The sequence below is a fragment of the Neomonachus schauinslandi genome, chromosome 5, assembly GCF_002201575.2.
Source record: "Neomonachus schauinslandi chromosome 5, ASM220157v2, whole genome shotgun sequence".
NCBI lineage: Eukaryota > Metazoa > Chordata > Mammalia > Carnivora > Phocidae > Neomonachus > Neomonachus schauinslandi.
The window spans coordinates 66,714,153-66,731,285 of NC_058407.1; the positions used below are offsets into that span (position 1 = coordinate 66,714,153).

The 17,133-nt window shown below is 33.2% G+C and overlaps 1 protein-coding gene across 1 annotated transcript in view; it reads right to left on the minus strand.

The window, feature by feature from the left end:
- ARID2 (AT-rich interaction domain 2) overlaps positions 1-17,133 on the minus strand; it is a 165,581-nt gene that overhangs the window by 70,064 nt on the left and 78,384 nt on the right. Inside the window, exon 4 of the mRNA XM_021704874.2 lies at positions 5,069-5,202. Within this exon, the coding sequence (XP_021560549.1) occupies positions 5,069-5,202 (134 nt within the window). The remainder of the gene's footprint in view (positions 1-5,068; positions 5,203-17,133) is intronic.

Sequence of the window (17,133 nt, forward strand, 5' to 3'; positions counted from 1 at the left end):
GGGCTCGATCCCAGGACCCTGGGATCATGACCTGAGCTGAAGGCAGACGCTTAATGACTGAGCCACCCAGGTGCCCCCCAAATGAAATCTTTTAAAAAACCACAACCACAATGAAGATAAAGAATATTTCCATCACCCCAAAAAGTTTCTTTATGCTCTTCTGCAGTTAAATCCCTGTTCTATCCACATTGATCTACTTTCTGTTTCTACAACTTTATTTCAAAATGATAAATAAATGGAATCATACAGTATGTAGCCTTTTATATCTGATTTCTTTCATTTAGCAAAATGCTTGAGGTTAATATCTATGTTGATGCATGTATCAGTAGTTTGTTTACTTTTAATGCTATAGTAAGAGTATACTACAATTTGTTTATCCATTTGCTAGTTGAGGGACATTTGGACTGTTTTCATTTTGGGGGACTTATGAACACAGCTGCTATAAACATTCACATACAGAACTTCATGCAGAAATATTTTTTTATTTCTCTTGGACCGCTGGACCATATTTCTGGGTAAGAAATTCTCCAAAGTGGATTACAGCATCTTGCATTTCCACTGACAATATACAGAGTTCCTGTTGCTCTTCATCCCTGCCAGCATTTTAATACTATCCATTTTATATATTCTGAATGTGAGTTATTTATCTAGTGTTTAATAAATATTTTCTCCCAAACAGTGGCTTATCTTTTTACTTTCTTAAAAGTGTCCTTGAAGAGCACAAGTTTTAATTTTGATAGAAGTCTGACTTAATAAATTTTTACCTTTATGGTTCATGCTTTCGTGTCCTAAGAAACCTTTGCATAAGCCAAGGTAACTAAGATTTTCTGTAGGACAATTTAAAACATCTTCAAAACTTTAAAGGTAAGGACGATGGGCTTGCAGAACACTAATATATTAGAGTATTATAATATATAAGAAAAACGTCATATTTCTAGAAATACTGACTCTTAACTGGGGTAGTGTAGGCCTTGGTAGCTATGCCCTCAGACATAAACCCCAAGTACACTTTTCTTTCTTTCTTTTTTTTTAAAGATTTTATTTATTTGACAGAGAGACAGCGAGAGAGGGAACACAAGCAGGAGGAGTGGAAGAGGGAGAAGCAGGCTTCCCGCCGAGCAGGGAACCCGATGCGGGGCTCGATCCCAGGACCCTGAGAGAATGACCTGAGCCGAAGGCAGATGCTTAACGACTGAGCCACCCAGGTGCCCCCCAAGTACACTTTTCACATAAAGATATAACTAGTTTAATGGGAAGAGGCAAGAAAACAAGAGATAGAAAACTTCTAGAGGACACATTTCAGAAATACATGAATTTTTTAAAAGACTTTTTTTTTTTAAACCTTGCTAAATGGATTGCCAGTAGAAATCTATTGTCACAACATGCCACAAAAGAAAATCATATAGGTAAGAAATTTATTTCCCACTGTAGACAACTGAGATGACCAACCTCTTCAATTCTAAAATATTCTAGGAATTTCTCCCTAATATAATGATAAATAAGTTCCACAACAGAGTAATAAATTACTATGACACAGATTCTTTACATCATTTAAAACTGAATAATATGTGTTCATTTTCTATAATCTTGATAAATAAAATTTCTAATAACAGAAGATAAACATAAAATCTGGAGAAACGGTAACAAAACTTCTGTGAATATAGGAACAGATTTTGATATTTCTATACTGTACACTGGAATTGATGATGAGACACCAAGTCTCAGCAATAGTTAAGTTTATAGCTTCCTTGAAAATTTCAGACAAATCTCTTTAATAGAAAAAAACTGGAACCCACATTCAACATCTGTCACAGTCTTGTTTATGCGGGTTCAACATGACCTTAGAATTGCTGTTGTTTGCTAATGAAGAATGCAAGATGCCATCAGATACTCAATTTAGTGCATCCTTATCTGAGTGACTTTGCCAAAGACATCTCTAATTAAAATAAAATAAATAAATATGATAATTATGAAAAGTCCTTTAATTATATCAGGCTTGGTAAAGATTTCTAACATAATGTAGGAGAAATTGCTTATAAGATTTTAAGATCTTCCCTTCCCTTCCCCAAGGAAATATGACTGAACAGCTACAATTTTATAATTGGCATGGGATTAGAAATTTATTTTCAACATTCTTGACTCAAAGTTTATACAAACAGATCACTGCTGACAAACTTAATCTGAGGCAATCACTTCTCTTTGTTTTCAGTTTAGAGGAAAGGGAGAATTATTCCTGAAGTGCTGTTCACACTGTAGAGATTATACAATACACTCTTTCTATTATTGGCAGTGATTATCATAGTCTGTCTGTTAGAATATGGAGGATCTAAAGGAAAACCTTTGCCTAAATAAAACCGATAAAATTTTTAAAAAAACTTCCTGTATAAAACTTTTCCAAATTTAAGCACCAAAACTGAAAATGGACAGAGTGCTTTACCAAACAGATTAGACTGATTTAATGATCACTAATATCCTCACTAGCTTGGAAATTCTACAATTTCAATGAGTTGTCATTTGTCAACTTTGCCTTTCACAATTTTTCTACCAAATATATTGCATATAAGTTTCTAATTTTTATTTTAACTTAAAAATTAATTTTTTATTTTAATTTTAAAATGTAAGAGAAGATGAACAAAAAATTCCTTAATAATCTCCCTATAATTCTGCAGAACTGACTGCATCCAAATCAATACCAACAACAACAACAAAACAGAGAAAGAAGGAAAGCAAAGAAAGGATTAGGTATTTATGGTAAGGAAAAATATGAAAAACTATGCAAATAAATGACAATACAGTCATATATTGATGCTAATAATAATATTAGTGTTTAATAATCCTAAAACTCCAGGCAAAATCTGCTCAATATTTTTTGCCACTTAAAGCCAGAGTAAGTATCTTTAAGGAAAATCTGGTCCCACAATATTACAACAAGTAAAATTGCACTCCATGCCAAATGTCCTAGAGCTACTGTCAATCAAAATATATTATTTCAAAATATTGTTTTAGAATAGTTTTTCTTAATATCAACAATATAAATGTCTCTAGATAAATACACTGATCCAAATACCTTTGTCCAAACCTACAAAGAAAGTAAGGCTGTATGATCAAAGATGAATCACAAATCTATAGGTTCTAATTAAAATTTCCTAAAGGCTCTTAATCTACCACTATGTAATTCTAATTTGGTGATTATTTGAAATGCACACACAAATTGACAGCTATGAAGCTTACTCTATTTACCTTAATGACAACTGAAAAGCATCTTAATAAAGGATTGGTTTTGTATACTGATAATCATATTATTTTTCAGAACACTGTCATAATGTTGCTATGCTTCCACCTAAAAAAAAGCACCTTCAAATTCATAAATGCTGCCCTACAATACTACCTCTTTTCAGTTTGAATCAGATGTATTATAGTCTGATGATCCCTAGCAATTCCTTCTTTCCTTCCTTTCATTAGCCCCCAACCTGATTTTGTTAAACATGCTACATACTGCTTAACTGCTCAGATTCTCCTTTTAAAAAGACACATACATGACAGTATATCAAAAAGGAGTTATTCTAACACCAAGTTAAGCAATTCTGTCATTCCCTTAACTTGTATAATAACTCTATCAATGACTTTTATTAGGCTTCTGAAAGACCAGAATTATTTCACATCTTTTTTCTTGAGGTAATCAGTTTAATTAGGGGAGGAAAGGAAAGAAAAAAAAAATCCAGGAAAAATTTCATTTTAAACAAGATCAAAAGTAGAAATGGGTCAACTTGGGGAGCTGTAATAGCAGACACCAAACTATATTAAGCTACAAGAATGAACAGTTCTGTTATTACTGTAATATAGGAAAAACACAGAGTCATAAAGTTGAAAATGGTCTTAAAGGTCATTAGTATAATGTCTCATTCAATGCAGGAATACCCTGTATAATATCCTTGAAATCAATAATGGTCATTAGCCCTTTTTAGGAACAGAGAGTATATCACCTAACAAGTCATCCCATTTTATTTTATCAGCTTAAATTATTAGCAAGATTTTCTACTTGGTGACTTAAAATGTTCTCCTTTAATCTTGGTTCTTAAGGTAATAACTTCTCATTAAAAATAAAGTGAGGTTTGGTTTGTACTCATCACCACCAACTCCCACCCCCAGTATACAAAAACATCAGATGATGAAGCCTCTTCTAGTAATGATCAGATTCCAGGAGTTATTACAGATTGGGGAAGAAATATGGAGTCAAATTCAACATGAAAGAAACTTTGAAAATAGATAATGGAAAATAAAATTAGTGAAACTGACACAATGAGAAAGCTTAAATCTAATGACTGATTATCTATAAGAGACTGGGACTAGCACCAATGAAGAATAATAAATATTTAGAAAATTGTAAATTTTATCAAGAAAATATCTTTAAAAAAGAAGTACCTCCTCTTTTTTAGGCCAAATGTTGGTTAATGAAGAAAAGAGATGCTTGTCTTTTCAGAGCCCTCTTCCTAGTCATCACAGTCCCAACACTCAAAGCTACTAACTAAACAGAGGAACCCCTATTGACTCTGCCTCAACAACCTTCTTATTAATCTCTCAACCTAATTATTTTCAATTTGAGTCCTGCTCTTTTTAGCTGCAGACTCCTCTATAACTGTTACAGGAATGACTTAAATGAAAAAGAAAAATCTTATCCTTGGTACCATAGAAAAAAATACTCAAATAGTCAGAAATATTTCTGAGGAATTCTGATGCTGGAAATTCCAGTAATTGTAGAAAATCCAGTAGATGCTGAGTATTCTTTGCCTCCCTAATCCTACACGACCTCCTCCTTCTCATTTTAGTGACTATTCAAATTAAACTGACCACTAGTTAAAAAATTAAGGAAAAAACTTCACTTGAAAGTATTGGTATTTGTAACTCTGAAAATTCCTGCAACTAAAAATCTTATACAGCCTATTACAGAAAGGGTCCTGACCAATTAGATGTTGATATTTGAAAGCTGCATGTGCAAAGTAAAGGATTAATTCATTGGATGAGGTCTATCTTCCTAATTCAAAGCTGGACAATCTCCAATGATATTTACCTGACACACTGTGTTGCTGGTAATTGTAGGAAGATGGAATTGCACCAATAGGAAGCTGTGGCTTTGGATTGCCTGGTGGTACCTCATCATCATCCTCCCCAAAATGATGAACTTTCTCGTACTTTTCTAGGTAACTGAAATAGAAAAACAACACGAGAGTTTTACAAACAGATTTACATCTTATTTTTTAACTCCTACCACATGTATGTTTTCTTTCTCCAGAGGCCCTAAATAAAAAATAATAAAATACCACAAGCCTCTTATATTAGTGAAGTCACTTCAACAGTGATACTGCAGACAGACTCAATGCAATGCTTCTAAGTGTTTTATATTTTCAGAAAAGACCACATCACTACTCAAACAAACATACAAAAGTAGGTAATATCAAAGGACAAACACATGTACGTGAATGGAGGATCATTTGATTGATTAAAAATTATACACAGTCCTTTTTTTTTTTTTTTTTAAAGATTTTACTTATTTATTTGACAGAAAGAGTCACAGCAAGAGAGGGAACACAAGCAGGGGGAGTGGGAGAGGGAGAAGCAGGCCCTCTGCCGAGCAGAGAGCCCGATGCAGGGCTCGATCCCAGGACCCTGGGATCATGACCTGAGCCGAAGGCAGACGCTTAACGACTGAGCCACCCAGGTGTCCCTATACACAGTCATTTAAAAGCCAAGCGAAAATGAGAAGATTCTCTAACCCTTGGTCCACCTTTAACCCCCAGTCTCACTCACCAGAGATAACCACTCACCAAGTTCACATGCATACTGGAATACATATATTTTCTGTGCCTAATTTAACAATATATTTTAGAGATCTAAGTATGTCAATTGGTTAGTACTGCCTGTTTTTCCTAACAGCTATATAATATTTGATCCTATTCATACATCATAAATTAACTAGATCTCTAGTATACATTTAACTACTTTAAGTTTTACTTTCTGCTATTACAAATCATGCAGCAGCAATAAACTTAATCTGTGCACTTGTCTGAATATTTTCTCTGGACATTGGAAATGGTATGCTAATTCTAAATAAATTCCCATCCAAAAGTGATGGCCTAATACATTTTAACTAATTTACAAGATAGTTCCTGTATCCCCTACTGTATTAGCATTACTGGATATGATTAGTCCTCCTTTTTTATTTTTTATTATTTTAAAAAAATTTTATTTCAGAGACAGAGAGAGAAAGAGAGAGATGGCAAGAGAGTGTGCGCATGAATGGGGAGGGGGAGGAAGAGAGGGAGAAGCAGACTCCCTGCTGAGCAGGAAGCCTGAGGTGGGCTTGATCCCATGACCTGAGCAGAAGGCAGAAGCTTAACTGACTGAGCCACCCAGGCACCCCTAATCTTCTTTTTTTTTTTTTAAAGATTTATTTATTTATTTATTTGAGAGAGAGAGAGAGCGCGCGCAAGCAGGAGTACAGGGAGGGGCAGAGGGAGGGACAGAATCTACAAGCAGACTCCTCGCTGAGCGCAGAGCCCCTGGCTGGCTGGATCCCACCACCCATGAGGACATGACCTGAGCCAAAACCAAGAGTTAGATGCTCAAAATGACTGAGCCACCCAGATGTCCCTGATTAATCCTCTTGACATCAATTACAATTAAATTTCCAAATTCTCAATCTATCATCACCTACCATTTTATAACAAGATTCCCAGGTAAACTTTTAAAATAGTGAAACAACGGGTCAAACCCCTGTCAAATACAACACTGTAGCTAACAAACTTGTTACTGTACGTCACAAATCAGAAGTTGAGCTGATTAATACAATGACTTATATTTACCATAGAAAAGTTCTAGATGTGATTATTTTACAGATCACCCCTTTTACCATTCCTGATTCAAGCAGGAACTAAGTCCATTAGTAGCTATTTTCAAAGTCCTACAGCTACCCACCCCTTTGGTTTTTACAGACAGCTGAGATGAGAAAGGGGGGTTATCAATGAAGAATTACGATGATTACAGAAGTATTATTTTGAGTACCAAACCTTAACTTTCAAGGTGGGATAAGTGGAAACTATAATTTTACAAGTAAAAAACTAATGACATGGAAAATCGTTACCATTCCTTATTTTCCCCTTTCAGTTTTACAAGGCACAATAATTCACATCTTTGAGGCTGGAAAGAAATTGAACCGTCCCTTTCCATACCTTCTAAGTTCTCCATATAAACTCAATTTGAACAAGGAACTCTTTCCTAGCTGGCAGTTTGATAGCTAATGAATCCAACACTTTTCTTTACTGTTGGAGATACAGCATACTAAAGCAGAGACATATGTGCAGATATAACCCTTGAGCATTGAGGAGAGTACACAGCTGCACACATTTCACCCTGATCCTGGGGATGTCCCCCAGCAGACAGATTTATAGTCTAAAAACAAAAAACAAAAGGATGATTAAAAAAAAGCCATCTCTCTCCAGGACAGACCCACAATGGACTTAAATAGGTAAAGAAATCAAGCCTGTTCTTTTTGGATTTCTAATGCAGATATCATAAAAAGAAGAGCATATATAACTTTAGACACAAACAGCTGCTCAAAAATTACGTGATATATTTTCTGCAATTGAAGGATTATCTACATCACTTAGGCAACAGTACTGACAGAGGTATTTAGAGAGTAGTCTTTCGGAATTGACTGAACTCACTGTGGAATGGTTAAAAAAAACTAAAGATAAATAATCTTTATTAAATAATTTTTATTGAAATATAGTCAAAACAACAATGAAGATACAGAATTTTATAATAAAAATCTTCATTTAGTAATATGTTTAAGATACTTTCTATAAATTTGTTAGTCATAATAAAGCACAGCAGATTTGAAATTTGTTTTTTATTACAGCTGGGAGAGAAAACAATATTACTAAAAGAAGGACCATAAATATGATTTTTCCCTCCCAAATACCCAAAATGGAGTGCAAGCAATATGGAGTGCTTGACAACAACACAAGCACTATATACTCATAATAAACAGCGTATTATATACATGAAACCCTTTACAATTCAAATTTTCTTAAAATATTAAAAATGACCTCTGGTTCCTTGACACATTCTACCCTTATTCCTCTAAACACATTCTTTACTTAATTTCACTCCTCCAAAATCTGTGGTTTAGGCAAATTATTATGATTTTTGAAATTTTTATGTTCCTGGTTTGAGGACCAGTACTTGTTCTGTCATGATTAAATATTTCTAACCAAGACTCAACATTTCTTAGTTCAGCTAAGGTTTTGATATCGTATCTCTCTCAATAAACAAGCACAAAGTATTTGGCTTTTCAAGGAGTTATATACTTCTAAAAACTAAAAAGTAATAATAGATAAGAAAAAGCAGCTAAAATACAGAGTTACATTTCAGAGTCTAAGTTTTCTGATATAATTCTCTATCATGACCTTGAGCTTATACACTGAGAGATAGCTGTGTTCACTCATTAAATTATAAATGCTAGACTGTACATTTCACTCTCTTGTCAAAGTCAATGACATCACTTTGAATAGTTAATGTATTAATCAAGCAAGCATTTACTGAGCTCTTACAGTAATCTGCCTAGTACATTACATATTTAACTCCAGACTGGCAAAATACCGGAATCCAGATAGAAACAGATTCAGGTGGGATGAATTTTATCTTCTTTTTCTTCAACTTGGCCTTAACTTACCCTATGGTAGATTCTATGTCACAGGCTACAGACTTAGAGGAAGGCAAATATGAAAAGTTGGCATATAATACAGAAATTATTTTAAATGTTACGGTTTAATTAAAAACCTTAATAAATGTGACCGATACAAATATAATGCAGAAGGGTGGGTTGAGTCCATTTAAAATAGCATCAAGTAATATGGGTAGTATTATTATGAATATGGGAAAATTTAACGTCTTACAATATCTGGCAGATTAAGTACACAAAAAAATTAGGTTGTAGAAAATTTGAGTATAATCACCAATAAGATTGATTTATTAGACATACAATGATTTTCTTTTCAAAACTCCATGGAAATTATAAAACTGACCATATATCAGTTCACACAGAACACCATAATAAATTTAAGATTAAATATTATATAGGGCACATTCTCTAACCACAATGCAATTCAAAGAAAGTTTTTTCTAAGAAAGAAATTAAACTCTTGGAAAATTAAAAATAACTTTCATGATGTAAAATTCCAAACCCATATACAATTATCTTCACAATCCTCTCTTAGATTATTTTAAAGTAATTCCCAGATAGCATGTAATTTCAACTGTAAATATTCTGGTAGAATTCTTGGAAATTAAAAATGACATTAACAACAACATTTAAGAAAACTCTTGATTATTCTTGGATCAAGGAAAAAATCAAATGTGTATGATTGGAACACTTCTATATAACAACTTTTTGAAATGTTTTTAGTTAAAGATGATAGTTCAAGGACCCATCCATATTCCTCTCTTCCCTTAAATTTAATTGCAATGACATTTAAAGAATAAAAATAGAGGAATACAGCATTATTTGTAAGTTAAAAACTTTTAAAATTTCTGGTCCATTAAAAGAAACTTCAAGGATCCACAAGACTAAATTGCAAAACACTTCTTGAGAGAGTAATGTGATCTAGTGAAAAGTGGAGGAGATCCTAGGCCAGAAAACATATATAGGAAAGTCCAATTTGGATTTCCTTCAGCCACTAAGGGATGAATAGAAAGTGAGGGCGTGTCTGATAATGGGATCCAGAGAGTGTTAATTATTTAAAAAAGAACTTACAGAAAGTTGAGTTGAGCTCAGTGGTTATGCAGGGAGGTAAAGTCCTTTATAAATTTCACCTTATAGGGCACATGCACCCCAATATTTAGAGCAGCAATGTCCACAATAGCCAAAATATGGAAAGAGCCCAGATGTCCATCGACAGATGAATGGATAAAGAAGATGTGGTGTATGTACATGCAATGGAATATTACTCAGCCATCAAAAAGAATGAAATCGTGCCATTTGCGACGACGTGGAGAGAACTAGAGGGTATTACGCTAAGCAAAATAAGTCAGTCAGAGAAAGACAAATACCATATGATTTCACTTGTATGTGGAATTTAAGAAACACAACAGAGGACCATAGGGGAAGGGAGGGAAAAATAAGATTAAATCAGAGAGGGAGACAAACCATAAGAGACTCTTAATCATAGGAAACAAACTGAGGGTTGCTGGAGGGGAGGGGGGTGGAGGGATGGGGTGGCTGCGTGATGGGCATTAAGGAGGGCACTTGATATAATGAGCCCTGGGTGTTATATGCAACTGATAAATCACCAAATTTTATCTCTGAAACTAATAATACACTATATGTTAAATTGAATTTAAATAAAAAATTAAAAAAAAAAATTTCACCTTACAGCTTCTTTGTCAAAATGAACTCAAAAGACACTAGGGGTGTGGGGTACCTATGAAAAGCACCAGCATGGAAAGACTGTCATCAAGTGTTGTCAGGTAACTGGATCTCTACTGATATGCTCTATGAACATAGCAGGTACAAAATCAAATGTGGTGGCTTGGAAACTATAAAGGTAATGAAATTTTTTTTGCCCAGGATTATGCCCCCAAAAGGAGGACATGAAAAAATAGATAGGACAATGTAGAAAATAAACTGGGTAAGGAAGAAGGCAAGCTTGAGAAACTGTCCCACATGGAAAAGAAAAAAAAAAGAACTAATGAAACTGATGGATAAAAATGAGATATATATTATAAACAGGAGATCAAACAGAAATCAAAAAACAAAAACCAAACAAACAAAAAACCACACCTGGTGGTCCTGAAGGAAAGACCAGAAAAAATGGGACGGAAGTGATAATCACTGACATAATAAAAGAATTATTTTAGCTAGAATGTGTAATGTGTACATCAAAGAGCTCTCTGCAGTTGGGGTGTCAGGGCACATGAGTCACCAGGGAAAAATTAATGAAAAGGGAAAAACAATCAGATATATTCTGATAAAAGATTTAAGCTTCAAAGATAAAGATTCCTAAAAGTTTTCAGAACCACTGCCACTCCCCAAAAGTTACATAGAACAGTTGGACTAGACTTTGACTTCTCTTCAAAATTAATAGCTAGAAGATAATGAGCAAATATTAGAATTTTGAGGAGGAAAGTTATTTCACAAGAAATCCCTACCTAATCATGTTGCTCAACTAAGACAACAGAAATTCATTTTCAGATATGTAAAGACTCAGAATAAAGCAAGAAAGCCCTCTGGGAAAAAAATACCACTCAAGTAAGTACAACTGACCCGTGAACAACAAACACAGGGGTTAGGGGCACTGATTTCCACACAGTCAAAAATCTGCATATAACTTCTGAATTCCCAAAAACTTAATTACTAATGGCCTGTTGACTGGAAGCCTCACCAATAACAGTAGGTTGACACATTTTGTATATATGTTATATACTGTATTCTCACAATAACATAAACTAGAGAAAATACTATTAAGAAAATCATAAGAGAAAACACATATACACATATGTGTACACATATGTGTACAAAAGATACACATATAAGTGGACCCGTGCAGCTCAAATCATGTTGTCCAAGGGTCAACTATACTCTAATGGATAGATGAATCAAAATTAAGAAATGGTTAAATAGCAATACAGGTGACTGATAACATGTACAGAAACTATTTAAAACATTAGTCTCAATCATAACTATTACATTACCAAAGAGAATACAAATGCCACTGGTTACAAAAGGAGAACATAAGAAATGTAAAACTATTAAAATAATTTGAAAAACAGTACCCCTGATATGAAGTTCAAGAAATTTAAAAGAGAAAGAAGGAAAGAAAGAAGAGAAAGAACTTTAAGAGAGAAAGAAGTAGAAGGTAGGAAGAATTAAAACTTTGCTTATACTGAAAGACTGAACAAAATGGGTTAATTTTCACTGTTAAAATTAAGGAAAATATGTTCTTAGCTGTGTTTCTAATTTTTTCCAAGTGTTTAACAGCATAATTAAAATCAGATTAATTACTTTCCAAACCACTATAGGGAAATAAAAGTTTTAATGTATATAATATGCAGAGAAAAGGAGAAAAGAAAGATCACCCTGTAATGCAGCCAATTACATTCTTAGGCATATAGCCCAGTAAAAACTGGAAACAACCCAACTATCCATTAATGATAGTATAAATAAAAACACTGTGGCACATTCATGCAATGAAATATTATATAGCAGTGAAAATTAGTAAACTAACATGGATTGATTCAAATGGCCATCAACAACAAATTGTTAAAAAAAAAAATCATTTCCAAAGATTACATTATGATTCCACTTATATAAAAGTCATAAACAAGGAAAAAACTTCAAATATATTATTTAGCAATAAACAAGTGCTAAAACCACAAAGAAAAACCATATAACAATTATCACTTAGAAAATAAGTCAGGGTTTATCCTTTAAAAGAGAAATGCAATAAAGAAAGAAACACAAGCAGCTTCAAAGTTATTAGTAGTTTTGTTGTTGTTGTTTTGGTGTAGATAAACCTGCATATATTAAGCTTTTTTTGTGTATTTCACAATTAAAAAAACTTTTTTTAAACATCAGAAAAAAAGTGTTATGACTTTCAAATAAAACAAGTATTTCCATTGCTATATAAAGTGTTTCCAATTATAGAAAAAGATTAGAAGCTCCCTGAAAACCGTAATCTAGCAAAATCTGACAAACTTTAAAAAAACTACAGGTAAAAAAAGACTACATATATAATGGAAAAAGCCATCTATTAATATACATTAAACACACACTCAAAACAAGATTTTGTTACAGAAATCCAGTAATAGTTTAGTATTAAAAATTTTATAACACTAAACTCACAGATAAAGAAAAAATGATATCTAAACAAAGGATGCCAAAGGTTATTTAATAAAATGAAGCATCCATACTTCATTGAAAAAAAATTAATTAATGAAGAATTCTAGAATACTGCTGCTTTTGGATTCTCATATGGCCCCTTTGGTTGTACCATACACAACAAAGAATTTCCAATCTACCTCCTTTATCAATACAGGCTTTCTCAGAATATTATACCTCATCTTGACCTAGGGTACTTGCTTCTGTAGAAGAGTACCCTTCAGAATGGGGCACATAAACAAAATATTCCAATAGGGAAAGATATTTAATTTATGGATCCACACTACCTCCTCCCTCCCTCGCTCCATTAACAGTCCTTATGTTACTCATCTGATGTTAGCCAATGTGGAGGAGCTAAGAGTGGAATCCTCATTCATTCATTAGCCTTTGACATTAGGTGCTAATAATGTTTATGTATATCCAGGTTTAGGGAATTTAAAGATAATATTATCTAATTTTAATTAAACTATCTCTCACAAAAAAGATAAGATTAAATAGATTTCTTCAAAGAAGCCACAGTTTGAATAATGCAGCAAAATAAAACAAGAAAAAAGCAAAGCTGATACTTCCAATATGAACTCACTGTATTGTCAACAATACTATCAAGTAAAAACAATGGCAATTCAATCAGATATAAAAGAAGTAGGCCAAAAAATTTCTAAATTATCAAAACAATAAATACCTTAATGTGGATTAACATTGATGATGAACCTTGTCCTAGGTTAATGTTACACTTTTTATGTTACTGACGATTTCAAAGATGTTTAAAACTCCAGAGTTTGAAGACAAGCCTCTACATTTTTCTCAGTAATATTTTTCAAGTCACTGAAACTTAAAACTTTTTAAAATTTAAAAATAAATATTATTTCAAGCAAGTGTACTGATAAATATTTACAAGCGTCTTTCAATGGCCAAAATCCGTATCACTGGGGAAACATATCTTCATTTTCTCATGATAAAAATGGCTAAATTAATACATGGAAAGTATGTCAACAAAAGAAATACTGTTGGGAAATGGTAAGAAAACACTACTGAGGAGTTGAAAAAACAAGGATTAGAGCAAATTATATTGCGTGGGAGGTTTTCTATATAGCTGAATTCAAGTACAGATGTTTCTAACATATCTGAGCTTATAAGTATTTCCTAGATTCTCTTTCAAAAAGGAAATTCACAAAGAACTACTTTTTGGTGAGTCATTAAAGGAAAGCTGTACCAGAGAGGATATATTCTCAAAAGCAAATGATTTTAGAAAAAAAGAATTTCAGGAAAACATGTTAATTCTACTTAAAGCCAAAATGAAGAAGCAGCTGCTTTAACTGGGAAAGGGAAGTAGAAGTAGGGGGGAGGGAACTGAGGAAGATGAAAGAGAAAGCAGGCAAAGGGAAGGGAAAAAGGGAAGATTATAAGACCTGTAAAAAGCATTTATTGCATCATTTACAGGCAGGATAATGCAGCGAAGAAGCTGAAGTCAGAAGTGTCAAAAAAGCTTCAGGATGATTTCAATGGGGTCAATTATATAAAAACAAGGTCTTTGAAATACAGAAAAATCTTCAAACGTATTTCATGAGATGTGACGTGATTAGGAAAAATATTTTGTACCAGAGAGGTTAAATGGATATCTCAGTGAAAAGTACTTAAGAGTGCTGCCAATCCTGAGAGTTATACACTTCACTTTTTAAAAAGTCCCAAATTTGCTGACTTTTCTCATGATAGCATTAGGTGATGAGCAGTTATCTTACCTAACAGATAATTTAGTAACAAAACAAAACAAAGACACCTAATCAACCCTTTAAAGTAAAAGAAAAATTTTAACAATGAATAGAAAGTAATTACTTTAAAAAAGAAACTGATGCTATGGAGAGAGCATTTTCTTAAAAAGGATGCTTTTTATTTTATTTTATTTTTTTAAAAGATTTTACTTATTTGAGAGGGAGAGAGAGAGAGCATGCACTCGCATGTAGGGAGAAAGGCAGAGGGGGAGAATCTCAGACTCCTGGCTGAGCAAAGAGCCTGCCGCGGGGCTTGATCCCACAACCTCCAGATCATGACCTGAGCCGACACCAAGAGTTGGATGCTTAACTGACTGAGCCACCCAGGTGCTCCAAAGGGATGTTTTTTTAAAAACGATTTTCCTTCCAGGATATGATCTTGTTGAAAATATTGTGCATGTGTCATACATTAAAACTTCCATATCTACACTGCAGTAGGAAAAATAATTTTCCACAACTATTAAAAAAATCTCCACCAAACTCTGTGGGCTTTGAACCCTTAAAGACAACTTTTATATTGATATAATTCCATACTTAACAGTCATAAAAATACTACAGAACTCTTATGTCCTCAATCCAGATATACCAATTGTTTATATGCTGTTTATTTGCTTTATCATATTCTCATTTCTCAACCTCTCCTCCTCCCTCTGTCCACACATGCACACACCCACAGCACTGCAACCCTCCCACCAAGAGTTTTTCCTGAACCATTTAAAATTAAGTTATTGCTCCTTATTTTTAACAAGCTTGACTTTTTTCAAAAGTACAGGGCAGTTACTTTGTAGAAAGTCCATCAATTTAGGTTTATTTGAGGTTTCTTTATAATCAAATTAGATACAGAGAATGCATCTTTGGCAGGAATACCACAGAAATACATATGTATCCTGGTGCATATTATAAGGAGGTATATCATGTCCCATTGATGGTGTTGTTAACTTCAATTACTTTGTAAACTTGGAATTACTAAGTTAAATCACTAGGAAGTTACTCTTTTCCTTTCGGAAATTAATAAGTAACTTAAGGGAGAACACTTTGAAGCTATGTAAATAACCTGTTCCTTATCAAACTTTCACCCACTAGTTTTAGCATCCATTGAGGATTCTTGCCTGAATCAGATTATTACTGTAATGGTGATTTTTAACTCCATTATTCCTTCCACATTTATTAGTTGGCATTCATTCTACTATAAGTGAACTCTTTCCATCCTCTCCCATTTATTCATTTATTTATAACATCATGGATTATTTCATAAACATTATATTCCTATCATTATTTATTCTAATGCTCAAAGTGTCCCAGCTTTGGCCACTGGGAGCCCTTTCAGGTCAGCTCCTCTATCTTTTGATGTGTCCCTATCATTTTTTGAGCAGTTTCTTGCTTTATAGCTTAAGACATAACAGGCTTATCTTGTATTTTCCCTGCTTCTATACTAGCACCACCCTTTTCTCCAAGGAACACTGCTTCTTTTTAATGAGGAATGGTATTTAGAAACCAGTATCTGGACACTAGGTATGCTCTCTGTTTATAGAGGTATCTTTCTTCCAGGGCCTTTCAGTATATTTATTAGTATGTATATAAATCCATTTTTGTACCTCTATAAAAGGATGAGATCATACTTATACCTCTACTGCCAATTCAACACCACAGTTCTCCCCTTTCATATTTTTAACTTTCTTCTCTGATAGTGAGAAATCTAATGTTTTTCCCAATAAAATTGCACATTTCCTCAATCCTATAGCAAACAAAAGCTAGAATTCAAAATAATTTTTACAGTTCCTTTTGACTTTAGATCAATATCATTTGAAACACAGGTTCATTTGCTTCTGTTTGTATTCCATTTTAGGTTTATTCTTCCACATTCTTGATTTTATTAATTTTAAACAATTATTATTTAGCCATTTTTATTAACTATCTATGAATGTATTTTCAGTATGAAAACTAAATTTATAAAAAAAAAGAAAACTAAATTTGTGGGTTGTAGCTGAAGCAGTGAATAAAGGTAATTTATGTATGTGTTTTCTTTGTTCTTTTGTTTTTAAATTGCTTTTGGCATTTAGGAAGGTCTATGTTTTTGTTCCATTGGTTACCTTTGTACTTACACATTTACATGTCTTAATGTCATTTTCTTATTATCACCAATATATCAACTTTCAATGGTATCTTCTCATTCCCAACTACTGCTTTTACAACAATCAATAAGCTTTTCCTACTTTCCTCTTTACCTCCTCCTTTAGAGTTGCATTATTTCTCCTTTGTAAGAATACATAGGATTTACATATTATTCTTTCACCTTTGTTGTCACCTATGTTTCAGTCTTAGATCTCTAATTATAATATACTTAATAATAACCATGGATTCTTCTGCAAATGTTTTCCTACTTAACTCTTAGTTGGATAAAGCCCATCCTCTAGTGGATTTCTCAAGAAA